A 16,524-nucleotide genomic window follows, 5' to 3' on the forward strand; every position below is an offset into this window, starting at 1 on the left:
GTTGCAAAGAAAGGAAAATGACACAAACAGTCCCTGAACTTTGACTCAATGTACAATATGGTCTCTGAACTTTTAATTTGTTCAATGCAGTCGTTGAAATTTAATCCAATGTGCAATCTGGTCCCTGAATTTTTAATTATTCAATATAATCCTTGAACTTTTGGTAGATGTTCAATTTAGTTCTTGGACTACATTGAATATTTTCATATAATTCAAGGATTAAATTGAATATATACCAAAAAGTTCATGGACAACATTAAACAAATTAAAAATTTATGGATCAAATTAAACATTATACTAAAGTTCAGAGACTGCATTGAATAAATTAAAAATTTATAGATTAAATTATACATTAAATCAAAATTCATGGACTATTTGTATTATAATCCCCGTAAAGAATGAGAGCAGGTTTCCCGATGCTCCAGAATCTCTCCGCACGTCACTTTGGCATCAGCTGCTTGCTCAAACTCGAAGAATCAATAGTCAGATGGCGAGTCGGTGGGAGCGAAGGTGGTACAAAAGAAAACGCAGCCGACAAGATTGGATGACGAATGATCATGTTAAACCAGTTCATAAAGCCAGTAAAAAACAGACACGATGCTCCTCCCGCCGTGAAAATACGTTCACCGCGAGTGGCCCGGTCAGGACTTCGTCGTCGCAGATGGAAGAACGAAAGTGCGAACGAACGAGCGAACTGTCCACCCTGGTTTGACGAGACACTGAGGAGTAACTGAAGACTCTTTTTTGCATTCGTCCGTGGTTGCAATAGGAACAAGAAAAGCGGAAAAAGAAAAATAATAAGAAGGAGAGGAAGGAGGAGGAAAAACAAATGGGGTTCTTCTTGCTAAGGTCAGCGACCACCATCAAAGCAGCCGTCGCGGCTTCTGCTGTCCCTGCGGCTTTCGCCCTGTCTTCCCATCGTCGCTCTCCCTCTTCTAGTTCTTCCACCTGTTCTTGCTGTATCCGCTTCCCCAAGTTTCAGAATCCGGGCTTCTTGTCTCTCTCCCATTCTTCGAGCCACTTGGGCTCTCCGGCGACTGTCAGAGGCCTCGATCCCGCTCCCTCGGCTCTTCACATGGACGTGCCCACCTCCGATATCAAACCCACCTCCCAGGTTCTTGATTTCGGATGCTCTTGATCTGGGTCGTCTGTTTTGAAGTTGTTTCTCTTTTTCATATGATTTCTGGGCGGTTCTTGATTTTCCGGTGGTTTTCGATCTTTGCAGAATGGTGCTGTCCTGCCGGAGCTACTTGTGAGTCCTTCAATCCTCCTTCTCATGAATTTCTTTTTCTTTTTGTCGATTATAGGTATTTGGTTTTGGTTGGTGTTGCTGGAAATATGGGATTGAATTGATCCCTTCTTTTATCAATGGCATCTGTATGATGGTTTAGCTCTTGGTCTATGTAACTAGAGAAGTTCACATTGCCACCCTTCAATGATTTGTGAAATAAGAGCTTTTCTGTCGCTGGTAATGGAGGTTGATATGATTTTACATCGTTTTTTGGTTGGTGTTGCTGGGTTTAATAGTTTCATCCGATTTAATTTTGAAGCTTACATGTTGTTAAATTTTTCCCCTACAGACTGAGTTTATGGTTGATATGAAGTGTGAAGGCTGTGTTAATGCTGTGAAGAACAAGTTGCAGACTGTCGAGGGTAAGTGCTTATAGTCCATTAATTGTTTCGTTCAGGGCGGTTCATTATGTTCATCATCTTGCCTTCTCTAATTTCTTATCTTTCTTTATTTTTACTGAATTGTTGTGCTGTTCTTCTGATGGAAACTCATCTAGGAGTGAAGAACATCGAGGTGGACTTGAGCAATCAAGTGGTTAGGGTTTTGGGTAATTCACCTGTCAAGACTTTGACTGAAGCATTGGAGCAGACAGGTCGTAAAGCCCGCTTGATAGGCCAAGGTGTACCAGAAGGTGGGTCGACTATTCTACTATGATTGATGCAGTTCCACTGTGCGATTCTCTTTTTTGGAGACTTTAACCGCATATAGAAAGTATGTTGCTTTACTGTGACAGTCTAATTAGAAGCTCCAACAGGTTATAAATGCTTATTATTGATTTTGAGTCCATTGTAGATCAGAATTGCAAGTGATGATTGATAGGGATGCCTGAAAGTAGATTGAACTTCAAATGTGAAGAAACGGTGCATAAGTAAGCACCATCCATGAAATGCAATGCAGTCTGAAAATTTGAGGTAGATGAGTAAATTAACAAGGTAGGATAGTTCTCATTTTCATGAATTTACAGAATGAAAAGTACAATTTGTGAGTGCTTTGTTCTAATTGCTGTTGGGTGGCCTGCTACAGCACTAAGTGTGCAATCTAGCTAGTCATTTGGCTATTGATATATAAAGCCATCGTCTGCTGCATACCTTATCCTGTCTCTAAAACCTCTGTGTCCGGTTTGGTGATTATTATCTACATATACGATAAGGTCATTGATTTTTATGGTTCCTCTTGTCATTCATCTTCTTTCAAAACCTAATTGTCTGGAAAACGATTTAGGGGTAAAGTCGCCTCTATGACAGTTGAATGGATAATTAGGTTATTGATGCCATCACAACCGAGCTTCTTTTGCTGAAATAATGTTATCTCTTGCTCATAGCTGGTTGACAATAGAATTTTTAATGCTTTTACAAATGGATGCTGATAAAATTGAAATATCTTCATCTTGCAAATCAAAGGTTGTATTCGCATTGATGATGGTCACGGACCGTCCAATCTTACAAAAAGTTGAATTCGATTTTTACAAGACCTGCATCTGTTCAAGCTCATTATTCCATGTCTTGGTAAAGAGTTTCTGCATTGCACATATCCATGTGAAAGATGGTCGATTATTCGACAATGTGAAAAGAACCAGGGCACACTTTTTTCAGCCTACATGTGGTGGTAATTTGTTCTTGCTCTTGTGCAGATTTTCTAATATCTGCCGCTGTAGCGGAATTCAAAGGTCCAGATGTTTTTGGAGTAGTTCGCTTAGCTCAAGTGAGCATGGAATTGGCTAGGATTGAAGCCAATTTTAGTGGGTTGTCTCCCGGGAAACATGGTTGGTCTATCAACGAATATGGTGATTTGACCCAAGGGGCAGCAAGCACTGGGAAGATTTTCAATCCGACTGCCGAAGCAACTGCAGATCAGGTTTGCTCACCTATACTTCCTTTCAAGTTTGCTCGTTCTAATGACCCATTTTCTCACTATGAGCATATTGTATGGGGGATGATGACGGGTTGTTTTTGCTTTTGCTTCATATTTTCTGTTAATAAAGCCTAAGACTAGCTTAAATAAGATTTCTAAAATAAAAAACAAGTGGTGAAGTAAGTGCACAATATGTGACTTGCATGCAATGCATCTTATGTCGTAACATAAATAGATTTATTGAGCCCTATCTGTGTACCCGTTGTATAATGTTGTATTTTCTGGTACATCACGGATTGATGCATCTGAGCAGACAAGGAATACTTAGTGCTTGGAATAATGAATGCTAAGAGGCTTTGGCGAGAGAGCGGGTCTCGAAATTAGCTGCGATTTTTTTCAAGCTTCATTTCTTTGCATGTAATTTTGGATTCACAGGTTACGTGTCCGTCCTCCTACTGCATGTGTCTAGAGTTGATAGTCTGAGTGTTTTAAGCATGAACTTTGTCTTGGTGTCCTCTGTTCATCCTGGATTGCATAAGTGCTTCGTACATAGTTATGTTACATATGCTTGTTGACCAGTCAAAGGTTTATATAATGTGCTTTTGCTGATTTGCTACTTGATTATCTGTAACTTTTGCTCTTGCTTTACATTTCATGCATTTCATCCCGGCATAATTTAATATCACATGAAACCTTTTTGTGTTTCTGGGTGTCCTAGCATGAGTCTGCCGAGGTGTTTTTGTTGTGATATCACCTGCGGTCTGTCTCGCTGATTGTTTAATGTGATTCGGATTGAGCTGTTGTTCCATTTCTTTAATGTGGTTCGCATTGAGCTGCTGTTCCAATTCTTGTGTTCCAGCCCCTTGGCGACCTGGGAACACTAGATGCTGATGAGAAGGGTGAGGCTTTCTTCTCCGGTGTCAAGGCAAAGCTACGAGTTGCTGATCTCATCGGACGCTCTGTAGCAGTCTATGAAAGTGAAGATAAATCGGACACAGGCACTGCAGCTGCTGTAATTGCGAGAAGCGCCGGTGTGGGAGAGAACTACAAGAAGCTCTGTTCATGCGACGGGACCACCATATGGGAGTTGAGTAATAGTGATTTCGTCAACAGCAAATTCTAAATTCATATGAGATCTCAGAAGTCATAAAATATTATTAGAGAGGCATGTATCGACACGAGGGTTCAATTTGTTACTATTGATAAGAAATGAACAGACAAGTTACTTAGCCCTTCGTATGCTTTTCAGCTGCATCGGTTGATGTCAGGTCAAAAAAACAATTTCGTGCAAATCTCCTGATCCAACATGGATGACCAGCTTTAACCACCCTAAAAATGCAATGTTGATGTGCAAAATCTGGCTCTAAAGTGTAAACATGACATAATTGAACCGATTGACCAGCCCTTTCATGGAACGAGAGAAAGCTTCAGTGTCTCGCTGAAGAAGCAGGTTGACTTTTCAAAGGAAGGAGACCTTCTCGCTTGGCCATCTCGTAGAGCCCGATCGCCATTAGAACCTTCGCATCACCGGTTGCACGCCACAGTTTCTCATAAGGTACGACACGAACCTTAATGAGCTCGCCATGCTCTTGAAGACCAGTATCCTTGCCTTGCAGCTGCTTGATGATCTCTGAGTCCACATTCCCTCTGAATAGGAAGATGCCTATTTCTTCATCGCAACCTCCCTACACATGGATTAGCATCCAAGCATGAACTTCATGCCTATAAAATATCAAAATAACTAAAGATACACTTCAAATGTAGATCGACTTAGTTCCATGATGTGCAAGCCTTTATCATATCTAAGATGTTGATTCATTTTTTTCCACCCTTATGATGACAAAATCACCACGTACATGTCCCCAAGTACGAAAGGACATGAGGTGCTCTTTTAGCATATGAAAGAAGTCAACCAGCAATGAAAAAATTGTTATGCTTGCATAGTTCTATTAGCGAAACCCCCTACTCTTCCTTGCCTTACCTGATGAAATCACAAGCCGTTAAGAGGACCATGGCTTGGTTTAATTGAGATGGGATAAGATAGATATGAATGCACCCTTCAAAGAATTGTAAGAGAGAGTTCACAGATGACAACTTCTTGCAAAAGCTCCTCGTAGAAAATGAGAAGCACAGGTCCAAGACATCAAAGGCAGATTTTAAGCATATCCTAGGCCACAAAAGAAAATTTGCTCCTGAACGTCAACCTAATGCAGCACGTTTCTCAGACACACTTATCTTTCTTCCTCTTTTTCTTTACTAGAGCAACTTCTACATATTATTCACATTAAATGAATGTTTAATCAGAAAAACTTCAAATGTTGAAAGGTCGCCATACCGGAGAAGGAATCACCCTGCATCCAGTAGATGGATCGAGAAAAGCTGTCAGGTCAACCATGTCTTCCAGATTCAGCTGGATGCCTGTCTCCTCTTCGACCTGTTACATTAACGAGTCATCGTGATCAGTAAAAAGCCAAAAAAACAAAAAGCAAGAGTGCAAGTGCTGCAGTCAGTATTGGTGGTGCCTAGTTGGTTTACTATATAAGCCAGGATTCATTCGGTACCATCACGACAAGAATCAAAATCCAGGGTAATAATCTACAAGAGCACTTACAGAATCAGAGAATATGAAAATTGAATGTGTAGAAAAATTGAAATTCAAGGAAAGAGAAATGAAGAGGATCAAGACCTCACGAACTGCTGTGCCAACAAAATCGCCTTTGTCATCATCCAACATTCCAGCAGGCAATTCCAAAACAAACCTCCCCACAGGAACTCTAGCCTGCGAGGTGCACAAATATTCAGCTTGAAGAAACAGTTATAAGATCATTTTTGGATTCAATAATACTTTTCATCATTTGTACTTTTCAGCTTAAAATTTAATTTTCAGCGTTTAAATAAGATGTTTAGAAGGAAAAAATCAAGGAAAAAATACCACCTGAGACATCAATGCAGAATGTATACCTGCTCAGTAAGAACAGCATAAGTTACTCCATCCGAATCCAACAGTATCAGCACAGCTACAGCTGGTCCTCGAGCAAAAACTATACCTGGCACCTAATAATATTTTATTTCCATGACTCTAAAGAAAATTAAAGTGTTTTAGAGCACAAGCACAATGCGATGCAAAAGTACTTCCTTGAATCACCTCCTCTACAGGCCACATGTTTAATTAGAAAGAGAGAGATTCCACATGAATGATATCGATGCTTAGAACTGATTAACATACCTTTTTCCCAGTTTCTTTGTCAAAAATATCTGCCTTGAATTTGAGAAACCCAATGCGGCTTCCAAACATATCCACGCCCTATTATAAAGATCATTACTTCTCGAGTCCAGAGAAAATAGCGGACATACGATAACACAATAAGAAAACACACTTCCTTAAGAGTTCTATGGCCTTCATCAATACAGATTGGTGTTTCGGTAAGAGTCATTGTAAAACATAATTCAATTTCGTAATGACCATCAAACGAAATATCCATGATCGTTGCCAAGGAATTCTTCAATGTTTTTTGCCGGTTTATAACATTTACAGATGAGAAGAAATAACATCTTGTGGGCATAGGGTTGTGGGGAGCAAAACATGCTTAATGGTTTTCACATATCTCTCTTTAAATGTTGGAAAATTACACATCCAAGCATGATTCCAAAAAAAAATTTCCCCATAGAAAGTCTCCATTTTTACAAAACTCTTCAAAGCAACTCCTAAAACCAAGTAGCTCTTGCTCGACTCACTACAGTTGACCACAAAATAGGGCAAAGCTCTCCGTCTGCAACGCGAAGCAAAGAAAGGAACAAGAATTAGGCAAAAACACTACCTGGATAAGCACTCGCTTCAGCGTCGCAGCGCCGCTAGACAAAATCCCAGTTTCGCTCTGCAAGTTCTTGAGCCACTGCTTGAACAGAGACGAGTCAACGGCACTTCTGCAGAAACCCACCGAGACAATTAAGGCGAACGGCCAAAACCCAACATGGGATTCGCTGCAAAACTGAAGGAAGAAACACCAAAGGAAAGTCTTTTGACCTGAACTGGGAATCAGAGATTCCGGGGGCAGCGACAATGTGGACGGGTTCGCTGGGCTGAACAGGCAGAGCGAGGGTGCGAGAGAGTGACGATGATGGGTTTGAGCCGCTCGACATTCTGCAACACGGAGGTCTCCTCCAGTGGGGCGACGACGATGGGGAAGTGATTTTCTTGGCGAAAGAGATCAGAGTGCGAGAAGGTTGAAGAAGATGAAGATGAAGATGAGTCATTTTTTCGTATTTCTAGGGGACGCTGCACTGGTCCTCGTCGAAGTGGAACTTTTTAGGCAGTGGACGAGTGTTTTTGCGTAAGGGAGAACGAGAGGTCCCTCAATTTTAATTCCATATACAATGTCGACCATAAAAATTTACTTTTCTTAATATTATCCTTTAACCTAATTTATAACGTAATCTTTAAATTGTTAAATTATTCGATATGGTCGTTGAATTTTTTATAACATTATCGTATAATTTATGGACTAAATTGAATAAGACATTTTCATATAATTCAGAGACTAAATTAAATGTGTATTAAAAGTTCAGGGAAGTAGATATTAAAATTTCAGGAACCATATTAAACACATTAAAAGTTCAAAAACCAATTACACATTTGACCAAAGTTAAGAAATAACGTTGAACAAATTAAAAGTTCAGTGACCGTATTGAATATTGTGCCAAAGTTTAGGGACCATTTATGTCATTATTCCTTTTGCGAAATGACATTTTTCTTATTATATATAGTCTATTTGATTGCTTGGGAAGTAATTACTTTGCTTTTTTTCTGTTTTTGATCAAATTTAGAAAATAACAACAGATCAAAAATACTCCCTTCCTTCTCTTTTGATATAACTTCTGTTTCTAGAACTGAGGACTTGGAACTTATAATAGCTATATAATTGAATTTGTTAATAGACCATACTAATGGCGAGCCTTGACGGGCTAGGTTGTATACCGAACTCAAAAGTCATTGTTCGGACCTATCCATAATTTAAAAAATACCAAACTTTTGGGTCAAGCGGAGACGATCCAAAACGGAAATTTCGGGCTAATAGCCAAAGACTAAAAGCGGCTCATCGAGTCGCCCACTTTATGAAAAGGTCTCTTTGCTTTAATGTTGTTTAATTATCTTTACATGACAACCCATATATCCAGTACAACACTTGAATGCTGTCTATCACAAATTGTTTGACTACTTTGCATCAATATAATTGAATTTAAAGGAATTTTTTCTAATATATATTGTACGCTATTGTACCTACAACCAAAATGGCTTTTTGTGTTTGGTCGTGACAAAACGTCATATGGACGAAGAAATTCGTAAGGCCCTAATATGAAAAAAAAAATCCAATTTATGGAATTTTTCACTTACATCGTAATGTCGTAGAGACTATTAAAAAATTACATATTTATGACATTTTTATATTTGTTTGTGACTTAAACAAGAAGATGGCATAAGATGTGATTTTTTTTATCTACAATGTTTGGTTAAAACCAAGTATAGAGTCATATGATGCGAATTTTTTACGTTTTGAAATTACAACATTTTGACATGCTGAAAATAAGGTTGAGCACTGATTTATGATAGACCTTGGAATTGGATCGGACCGACCTTACCCAGCTGATTTTAATCCGGTTCTCGATTTCAATTTTTTTTGAAACCGGCTATTACCAATCCGGTTCCTGTTTTTGGGTGCGGAACCAGACCAAACCGGGAAACCAGTCCTAACCGAGAAACCCTAATTATTGTATTTTGAGTGGAACTTCGGGGTAAGTTGTTCATCAATACCGTAGCGAGACGTCACTTCCAATATCAAGCATTAGTCACGGCAAAAGAAGGATAATTGAACACAGTCAAGAGCCAATCGTTTTATCATATTTATGGACCACAAGACTCAAGTACTTGCGCCACGACCACAAGCGAGATCTATATTTTGAGCAAATAGGATCAGAAAATCCATATTATACAGGCATGAGGCCAGAATGAAGTTTTATAGTTCACGTTTTTGTGTTACGTGTTCATTTTTTATGCTACGTGTTGCTTTTGACGGATGAGAATTTCTGTCATTATTTTAACTTTCGTTTTGCTTGGCTAAGAGATGAGTAGGACACTTCCCAATTGCTTTATATATCTATAATTTTTTTACTGTACTTCTCGCTTTTTGTTGCTATACTATTTTGTTGTAACTCATATTTGTCTCGATTGAAAATGAGTAATGTTTGTTCAAGTTTGTCTTTTCAAGGAATAAAAAAAAACTCTAAAACTAGATCGAATCGACAAGTCGATTTCAAGGTTTATAAGGTAAGTTCTAAGTTTCGAATACTAGATTCCAATCCCGATAGGGTAGGTTCCAAGTTCAAGATCTGAAATCTACCCACCCAGAAGCCACTCATCCCTAATTGGAAACATTGTGAATAAAATAAAATTGTTGCGATATGACATTTTCGGTGTAACTTGGAACTTTTGAAAACTTACAAGGTTACTGTATTTCCTCACAATCATCTAAAATAGTGTCATGGAAAATCCCAAATTTAACAGTTATGTCGTGAAATACAATGTTATATAATGGAGAATCTCGAATTTAATAAGTATGTTGAAAAGAAGAATCGAATACAATAATAAGCAAGACAAGAAAATAAATCGGACATCGAATTTAAGTGATTCGCTTCAATGTAACCTACTTCACTAGGTGAGTAATATAGAATTACCACAAGAATTCACGGCTCAAACACTAACTTCATAGAATGTGGTTTATGGATTATTTTTCACCAATTGCACAAGACTTCACAGGCTCGAGAAATCTCCATCGAGCCGCTCGGTTCATGATCAGGTCTCTTTATTTTAACATTGTTTAATTATCTTTACAGTACAACCCATTTGTTTACCATAATATATTTCCTTGTCTATCACAAATTGTTGGATTATTTAGTATTGATGTAACTGAATCGAACGGGAGTTTAATCTTTATGGTACACTATTGTACCTTCAACCAAAACGCTTTTTGTATTTGGTCGTGATAAAAGCTGGCCCGGACACCTCGGTTACCAAAAAAAAAAAAACATCATATGAAGTTCAATATCAACCAAAAAGTTTCGTAAAGTGGTAAAATGAAAAAAAAAATATGGAATTTTTCCCTTACATCATAACATCATAAAAATTAAGAAAATTTATATTTTTGTGATATTTTTTTTCTATTTGGTATGACTTAAACAAGAAGATGTCATAAAATGTGACCTTCTTATGTACAATCTTTCGTCGAAACCAAGTGCGAAATCATACAATGAGTATAATTTTATGTTCCAACATTACATCCTTTTATCGTAGCCACTCGTTGAAATCATTGTAAACTTTAAAAAAAAAAAATTGTCTCGATACGCCATTTCGTTGTAACTTCGATTTTTCCACATGAGACCATAGCATTTTCTTATAGTCAAGTATAAAAAGCCATAAACCAAACAAAAGAGTCATGTAATACAACACTGTGTCGTATAAAATCCCAAACGTAATAGGTACATGCATAGAGATTGGTCAATCCGAGTATTCGTACATAGCATGTCATAGAAGAAAATAGATGCGTTGGGTATCTGTACTAAGAGGACCCTCTGATCGAGCTTTTAGTTCCACAAGCATTTATTTCACCAAACTGAGCATGAAGGGAAAATTTTTTGGGACGCTGGCAATGAGCTCCAACGATTCTTGATCCAAACTAGCAACACTCTTGATGCTGCAATCGATGCCCTTTCATTCAGTGAAAGGGTAATTCTCGTACCTCATCCTGCAATCCTTAAGCTGCACTTGAGCGCCGGTGTTCTGCGGACAACCATCTGTTAAATCATATCTAGCCGCCTGTAAGCATGTGAAGCAGTCGTAATGCGAAATAGCTCCATTGCAAGCCGCGTGGCCGTAGCAAGTTTGACCCAAGTCGGTCGATTGCCTGTAAAAATTAAAACCGTTATCTGCCGTCCTGGACACCAGATCTTGAAGGACGTCGTTCACTTCCGCATCGTAGATGCTTCCGAATCCGACCTTAATCCCATTACATATTTTGTATACAATCGTCGTATCGGAGTCGGCTATCACGTTGATGCAGATGCAAGAGAACCACATTAAAATGACAAGAGTTCTCCGAACGAGAGCCATGTATGCCTCTCTATGATTAGAGAAATGACTTACATAAAATATATAACTTTGACAAAGAGGAGGCGGTAATTTATAACTTACAAATCCTCGTTGTTTCCGATTTATTTATATGTTACGATGTCCTAGCTTATATCGATTTGTGTGTGTGCGTGTTGTTTTTACCTAGTTTTTGTCACGAATTTTGTCAATGATCGATATTACGAGCATTTTGTGTTGAGTATGGACTTCCATAGTTCGGCTAAGAGGAATCCACTTTCATAGCACAATTCCATTGTTGCCTTCTCGTAGCATATTCTCATTATTGCATCCAAACCCAGAATTCAAATTTTGAGGCACGACAGAATACTCAAATTGAAATATTATATATGTATATATTTAATTGTACATATATATGTTCTACTCTCTCTTCTCTCTCCATCGTCTTCTCCAACATGTAGCCATGGGGGAGGTTTTAAACTAGTCTCACCCTTCCCTCCCTCTCTTGTTGATTTTGTTTGTAATTTTATATTTTTTTCTTGTTTTTTCTTCTCTTCCCATTTAGATCCGGGAGCTCTCTTCTCTCAATATAGTTCTAGATCTGAAATTTGAACTCTTCCGATTTAATTCTAGATTTGAGAGTTATCCTCTCCGATCTAAATCTGGGAGTTTAATGAATATGCTTTCTGGAATTCGATGCCCCTATGCTCTGTCCGTATATAAGTCATCTACCTCCAGCTTCAATGGTAATCGTTAGAGCTCTAACGTTTTGCTAAACCATAGAGATTTGTTCTCCCAAATGTTAGATCTGCGTTCGTTCAACCTATTTTGGTTATCTTCGTATGGCGATGGTGTAGAGAAAGCCAAACCTAAACCCGCAAGGCCAATTGATAACACCGTATTTACTGGAGAAGAAATTTGCGGTATATGCTCATCACTTACAAGGAAACAAGATTCAGTGATCGACCGCCGATTATGTTGCTTGACAAATTCGTTTGTGTACAACGAGCATGTGCTTAACTCTACTAATGCTTTATTGATCCTCCTTGTTTTCTAGATTTGATTTTGGTTTGCAGCATTTTGAGCTTTTACTCTACTTCGATGTGCTTTGATATGAATGTACTTCTCATGTATCTTTTTGAGCCATAAATAATGGTTCGAATAACTTATCATATACATGCTTTTTGGTCTCGATATGTCATTTCATTGTAACTTCGATTTTTTTAAATTTTTACGAGATTGTGGCATTTCCTCATAGTCTGTATAAAATGCCATAAACCAAATAAAAGAGCCGCGCAATACAATATTGTATCATAAAAAATCCCGAAATTAATAGGCACTTGTGTAGAGATTGGTTGGTCCGAGTATCCGAATAGGGCATGTCATAAAGAAAAGATTAATACCTTTAAGTATAGTCAACAGACAAGGAATTCTTAATCCAAATAGACGACATTCTTGACGCTTCAATTAATCCTCAATGAAATAATAGTTTTCGTACCTAATCCTACAATCCTTAAGTTGCACTTGGGAGCCGGTGTTTTCAGGACAACCATCTCTTATATCGTACCTAGCCGATATTAATCATGTAAAGCAGTCATAGTGCGAAAGAGCTCCGTTGCAAGCCGCGTGGCCATAGCAGCCTTGATCCCGGATCGTCGATTGTCTATAGTAATTGAAACCGTTATCTGCCATCTTATACACCAAATCCTGAAGGACGCTATCTACTTGATCGCCGTAGGTGCTTCCGAATCTGAACTTGATCCCGTTACCTATTCTGTACATGATAGTCGTATCGGAATCGCCCATCACGTTGATGCAAATGCAAAGAAACCAAGTCACGACGACTAGAGTTCTCCAAAAGAGAGCCATGTATGCGTCTCTATGATAAGAGGAACGTTTACGTAAAAGCTATAGCTTTGATGAAGAGATGGTTGTAATCGTCATTGTTTCCAATCTATATATATTTTGTCACATGAACTAGGATCATTAATTTTATCGATGCCAGGAGCAATTTATGTTGAGTGTGGACTTGCGTAGTTCGGCTAAGAGGAATCCACTTTCTTACTTTTTTTTGTCGTGTGGCCACGAGCTATTCTTGATAGGACAAGTTCATTGTTGCCATCTCATAATATATTCTCTTGAGAAATACTTATGTGACTATCCTGAATTTATAGTGAGAATAGCAGCTTGTTTTGAGTCATAAATAAATAAATAACAAATAATTAGAAAATATTGTGGGATCCACTCATTCAAAAATTTATGACTCACAACATGTTGTTAGGATAACAGTAGCCCAAAAACGGTTACGACAGCAAAGCCCCTCTTCTCTTTATTGCATGTAGGCCGAGAATTTAAAAGTTTGGGGCACGACAAAATATTCAAATTGATATATATCATATATATTTGGCCTAATACCCTAAAAAACCTCAAACTTTAGCTTTTGTCCCAATTTAAAAGTTTGGGGCACGACAAAATATTCAAATTGATATATATCATATATATTTGGCCTAATACCCTAAAAAACCTCAAACTTTAGCTTTTGTCCCAATTTTACCTTTTGTCTTGTAAAAAAAACCTCTAACTTTAGGTTATGTCCCAATTCTACCTTAAACTTTTTTTGTCCCTTAAAAAACCCACAACTTTAGATACAGTCCCAATTCTACCCTACCTTTTTTGTATAATAAAAAACCCTCAATTTTGGATTCGGTACCAATTTTATCCTAAACTTTTTATTTGTCTAGTAAAAATTTTCAGCTTTAGGTCAAGTTTTAATTTCACTCTAATTATTTTTTGTCTTATAAAAAGATCATCAACTTTTACTTGAGTCCCAAATTTACTCTTCATTGACCCTTCGTCAAAATCGTCCATAGTGATTTTGCGCTCGTTGGTGTCTCATGCTTGGGAATGTTCCATCTCTGGTGGTCGGAGAGCTCACACCCGGGACGCTCGAATAGCTCATGCTTGGGACACTTGAACAGCTTGTGCTTGAGAGTTTTCCATCTCTCAGTTTCCAACAAGAAATTTTGGAATGAGAGTTAACGTGGACAGATTTGTGATTCAAGTAAAAGTTTGTGAATTTTTATAAGACTGTAAAAATTTTAGGGTAAAATGGAGACTGGGTGTTAAAATTGAGACAAAACCTAAAGTTAGAGGGGTTTTTCATAGAACAAAAAAAAGTTTATGGTAGAATTGGGACAGGACCTAAAGTTGGAGGTTTTTTATGAGACAAAAGGTAAAATTGAGACAAAAGCTAAAGTTCGAAATTTTTTAGGGTATTAGGCCTATATATTTTCAAAAATTACCAAATTTTATGAAGTATTTTTGGGCCTAGGGACAGATAAACATCTAGTCCGTTAGGAAGTTATGTAGGCTAATGTGGCTCTTTGGCTTCGTTGTTTTACGGAAAATAAATTATTAGAAAAATATTTCTTAAAAGTTATTGGTTGTATCGCTTAAATAATCAGCCAACAAAAAATATTTTCGTTATCGATAGAAATTTATGTCTAAATATTTTCGTGGACAATAAAAATACTTTTCGTTTATTCATCTTTGCGAGGAATATAAGCGATCATTTGTTAGAAAACATTTTTTAAATCATTCATTTTCCACGAAATAAACTGTGCCTTCAATTAAAAGTTTTTTCCCCACCAATTCACGAGGAATTTCACAAATCACAGCTTTATTGGTCATATCCATCCATTGATCACATTCGATCCAAACTTATTTTACATCATCGTTAATTGATACAAGTCATGCTAATTGCAAAGATTTTGTAGCTGCCAACCTGCAATATCAATGCACATTGGCCTTTGGCCCCCATTAGTCATATATCTTTCTTCCGTCTCCTCTTCTCTCTTCTTCTATCTTCGAGAAATTTTCGAAGATCCGTTCTTCGGGCATTGAAATTTTTTGAAGTCTTTTTGAGATACGACATTTGAGGCAGAAAGTAGGACAATATACTTGGCAGTACGACGCGCTTAGAAAGGTGAGTCGCTCTCTCGAGAGGCCACAGAAACTCTCCTTCTGGCGTCATCCGCCCAGCCCCGCCACATGCGATGAGTTAATACCTTAATGAATCTCAACCATCGATACATTCGTCATAAATTTTGTATAGCTAGCAATCGATCGAGGACATTCCCAGCAGCAATACTGGTTGGTATAGACACGCCCTTGAATAATAGTGTACAAGCGTAAATGGCTAAATCAGATGTACTTTCCAAGTCGTAATGAAAGAGTACCTCAACAAACTCTACTTTGAAATTAATGCAAAGATTACAAACGAAATAATTAAACAACATCAAGTGAAAGGACGAACGGGATGAACGACTAACATAAGATACATCAAACCATTACCATTGCAATAATGCCGAAGACAGCCATGATCGAGGCGCAATATCGAGGCGCAATGCTTCCTCCGGCAGCCGAGGCTTCACCTGCTACGGGCGCGGGTGCAGGCGACTCTGTTTTTGGCAGCACGGTTATGACAAGTTTCATGCCGATTGCACAATGCTTGCCGACGCCGCAGATGTACCACTTTCTTCCAGGGGCCAAAAGAGGAATGACGTCGTTCCCGGTGGCCAGAGGCACAGTGCCCACCGGCGCCGCGCACTGTTGGAAGCCGGTCCCGTTGACTTTCAAGACGTTGTGGACGCTCTCCGGATACTTGAAAACTGCAACAAAGAGGAAGTATAGCCCTCTTAGCATCAGCTAAGCATGACACCCATTCTAGACAAATTTTCATGCCCATACTAATCGAGGCGATGCCCCCGTCACGGTACGAAAAGTCATTTACATCATTGCATTTTCATTGATTTGACCTATAAAAATTTCTTTGGTGCAAAATTGTGGGACAAGCAAGCATGTTTGCTCGAATGCGCGGCACGCTTCGAGCGGCACGGGCGAGAAAAATAGGGAGGAGCACAAGTCATACCGAGCCGGTCGCCGACGTAGAACTGCTTCCCGCCGGCCCAGGTTTGGTAGTCGAAGTTGAGGGTCCAGCCCTTGTCATCTCCAACCATGAAATCAGTACCCATCACCGACGCAGGAACAGATGCTGCTGCAACTAGAGCCAAGGTCACGAAGATAATGGACGATGCCATGGTTTTAAAAAGTTTAAGAACGCTCTTTAACGCTTCAGAGGGCAGAAAAGATAGGAGACACAGCAACAGTTCAAGAGATTTTCTCGAGGTGGAAGAGATTCCTTGGGAAACTATTAGGGTTGCAATGAGGAGAGACTCGGCTCTCT

General features: G+C 38.6%; 4 protein-coding genes across 5 annotated transcripts; 1 reads left to right on the forward strand and 3 right to left on the reverse strand.

The window, feature by feature from the left end:
* Positions 1-543: 543 nt before the first annotated feature.
* Positions 544-4,374, forward strand: LOC115663715 (copper chaperone for superoxide dismutase, chloroplastic/cytosolic). Of its 2 annotated transcripts, XM_056317883.1 has the most exons (7): positions 544-675; positions 770-1,114; positions 1,226-1,252; positions 1,581-1,653; positions 1,788-1,922; positions 2,922-3,145; positions 4,002-4,374. In XM_056317883.1, exons 2-7 carry the CDS (start codon positions 830-832, stop codon positions 4,263-4,265), a joined length of 1,008 nt encoding a protein of 335 aa, XP_056173858.1. In that variant the 5' UTR covers positions 544-675; positions 770-829; the 3' UTR covers positions 4,266-4,374. The 2 variants fall into 2 exon arrangements, with proteins under 2 accessions (XP_056173858.1, XP_030441559.1); XM_030585699.2 differs by lacking the exon at positions 544-675 and having other exon boundaries at positions 729-1,114.
* LOC115663716 (nudix hydrolase 14, chloroplastic) lies at positions 4,313-7,433 on the reverse strand. The gene is made up of 7 exons (XM_030585700.2): positions 7,167-7,433; positions 6,961-7,066; positions 6,369-6,446; positions 6,104-6,196; positions 5,829-5,921; positions 5,478-5,576; positions 4,313-4,827 (listed from the first exon to the last, which is right to left on the reverse strand). Exons 1-7 carry the CDS (start codon positions 7,394-7,396, stop codon positions 4,570-4,572), a joined length of 957 nt encoding a protein of 318 aa, XP_030441560.1. The 5' UTR covers positions 7,397-7,433; the 3' UTR covers positions 4,313-4,569.
* Positions 7,434-10,904: 3,471 nt separating this feature from the next.
* LOC115663714 (antifungal protein ginkbilobin-like protein) lies at positions 10,905-11,303 on the reverse strand. Its single transcript, XM_030585698.1, has one exon. It carries the CDS (start codon positions 11,301-11,303, stop codon positions 10,905-10,907), a length of 399 nt encoding a protein of 132 aa, XP_030441558.1.
* A 4,317-nt stretch (positions 11,304-15,620) lies between these two features.
* On the reverse strand, positions 15,621-16,378 carry LOC115686504 (blue copper protein 1b-like). The gene is made up of 2 exons (XM_030611823.1): positions 16,210-16,378; positions 15,621-15,949 (listed from the first exon to the last, which is right to left on the reverse strand). Exons 1-2 carry the CDS (start codon positions 16,376-16,378, stop codon positions 15,621-15,623), a joined length of 498 nt encoding a protein of 165 aa, XP_030467683.1.
* Positions 16,379-16,524: the final 146 nt, after the last annotated feature.

Source organism: Syzygium oleosum, unplaced genomic scaffold (assembly GCF_021117445.2).
Source record: "Syzygium oleosum isolate NSW1041296 unplaced genomic scaffold, Sole_v2.1 Sole_v2.14, whole genome shotgun sequence".
NCBI lineage: Eukaryota > Viridiplantae > Streptophyta > Magnoliopsida > Myrtales > Myrtaceae > Syzygium > Syzygium oleosum.